Source organism: Phaethon lepturus, unplaced genomic scaffold, assembly GCF_000687285.1.
Source record: "Phaethon lepturus isolate BGI_N335 unplaced genomic scaffold, ASM68728v1 scaffold25859, whole genome shotgun sequence".
Lineage (NCBI taxonomy): Eukaryota > Metazoa > Chordata > Aves > Phaethontiformes > Phaethontidae > Phaethon > Phaethon lepturus.
In genome coordinates, this window is record NW_010563360.1 from 28,602 (window position 1) to 29,796 (window position 1,195).

Genomic DNA, 1,195 nt, shown 5'->3' on the forward strand with positions numbered 1-1,195 from the left:
GACTTGGAAAGACGAGCTGGGTCATTTTGCTGTGTTTGCTCTTCCTGTCTTCTGTCGAAGCCCTTTGTCATTTACTCAAGTTTCCTTATCCGACCCGTGGAGAAAAGCTGGATACCAGACTGACACAGCTTGCAAAGCCCTCTGAGCAGGGAGAGCAGGAACATCACATCATCGTGTTAGCGCTGATCTGGAAAGGACAAATGCCAGCAGTACCGGCTTCATGTGGAAACTGCAGCTTGAGCCATATGCTCCGCTGGGTTCCTACAGAGGCGATGGAACTCACCGGCTCTTCACTAAAATACGTAATTCCTCTCTCTCTGCACGTTTGTTTTTGGGGGTTTCTTTGTTTTGTTTGGAAATTCAAAGAGTGATCCTGAGTGAATAGGAGCCAATAAAATAAACTCCAAAACTAATCGGGGAATTGTTTAACTGCTAGCAATGTCCACAGCAAAAGCAGATGGCCCTGGTGCTACTCAAGCCACCGATATCTTTCCTGTCCACCGATATCTTTCCTGTTGAGACAGAGGGTCCCACAAGCCACGTTGTGCCCTTGCTCCCATGCTGTGGTTTGGCTGTGATCTCTGTCTGGGACATGCGTTGCAAAAGTCTCACTGGTGTTTTAAAATGCATTGACCACAGGCTCCATCCTTGGGGAAGCCGTCAGCAGTTCGTCGGGGTAATTATGCTTGGGCCGCTGATTCCCACTACAAGGTTTGGTCTGGGATTTGGGCAACGAGAGACGGTGTACCCCATGAGCTGGGTAAGCCCAGTGTGAAAGGGTATTTTAGTCTATGGAGAAGTCACTGCCTCCTTGTAGCTTGTGCTGCTGAGCGTGGGTCCTGCCCCATGTCCACCCGTGAATGGAGCCAGAGGATGCGTGAGATGGTGTGTTCCTCAAAAACTCCCCCCACATGACTCACCTGACAAGATGGAGGCAACGGCAGCGATGATGAAGGAAACGATGACCCCGGGCCCTGCCATCTCCTTGGCCACCAGGCCGGACACCACATACATGCCGGTGCCCACGCAGCTCCCAACGCCGAGGGAGATGAGGTCGAGGGTGGTGAGGACCTTGGCCAGCCTGGCGCCCTGGGCGGTGGCGGTCCCTGTGCCCTCCAGCATCGACTCTACGGGCTTGGTGCGCAGGACGCGGGTGCGCAGGGCATGGCCTGCCGCCCCCCACGGCACCCGCCGG

General features: G+C 54.5%; 1 protein-coding gene across 1 annotated transcript in view; it reads right to left on the bottom strand.

Annotated features, from left to right (window-relative positions):
* The window catches only part of SLC7A14 (solute carrier family 7, member 14), a gene marked incomplete at its 5' end in the record, with an annotated part of 14,838 nt that extends 13,644 nt beyond the window's left edge, over nt 1-1,194 (bottom strand). The window contains one exon of the mRNA XM_010294557.1: nt 921-1,194. Coding sequence (XP_010292859.1) covers nt 921-1,194 — 274 coding nt within the window. The remainder of the gene's footprint in view (nt 1-920) is intronic.
* Between the last annotated feature and the right edge of the window lies 1 nt (nt 1,195).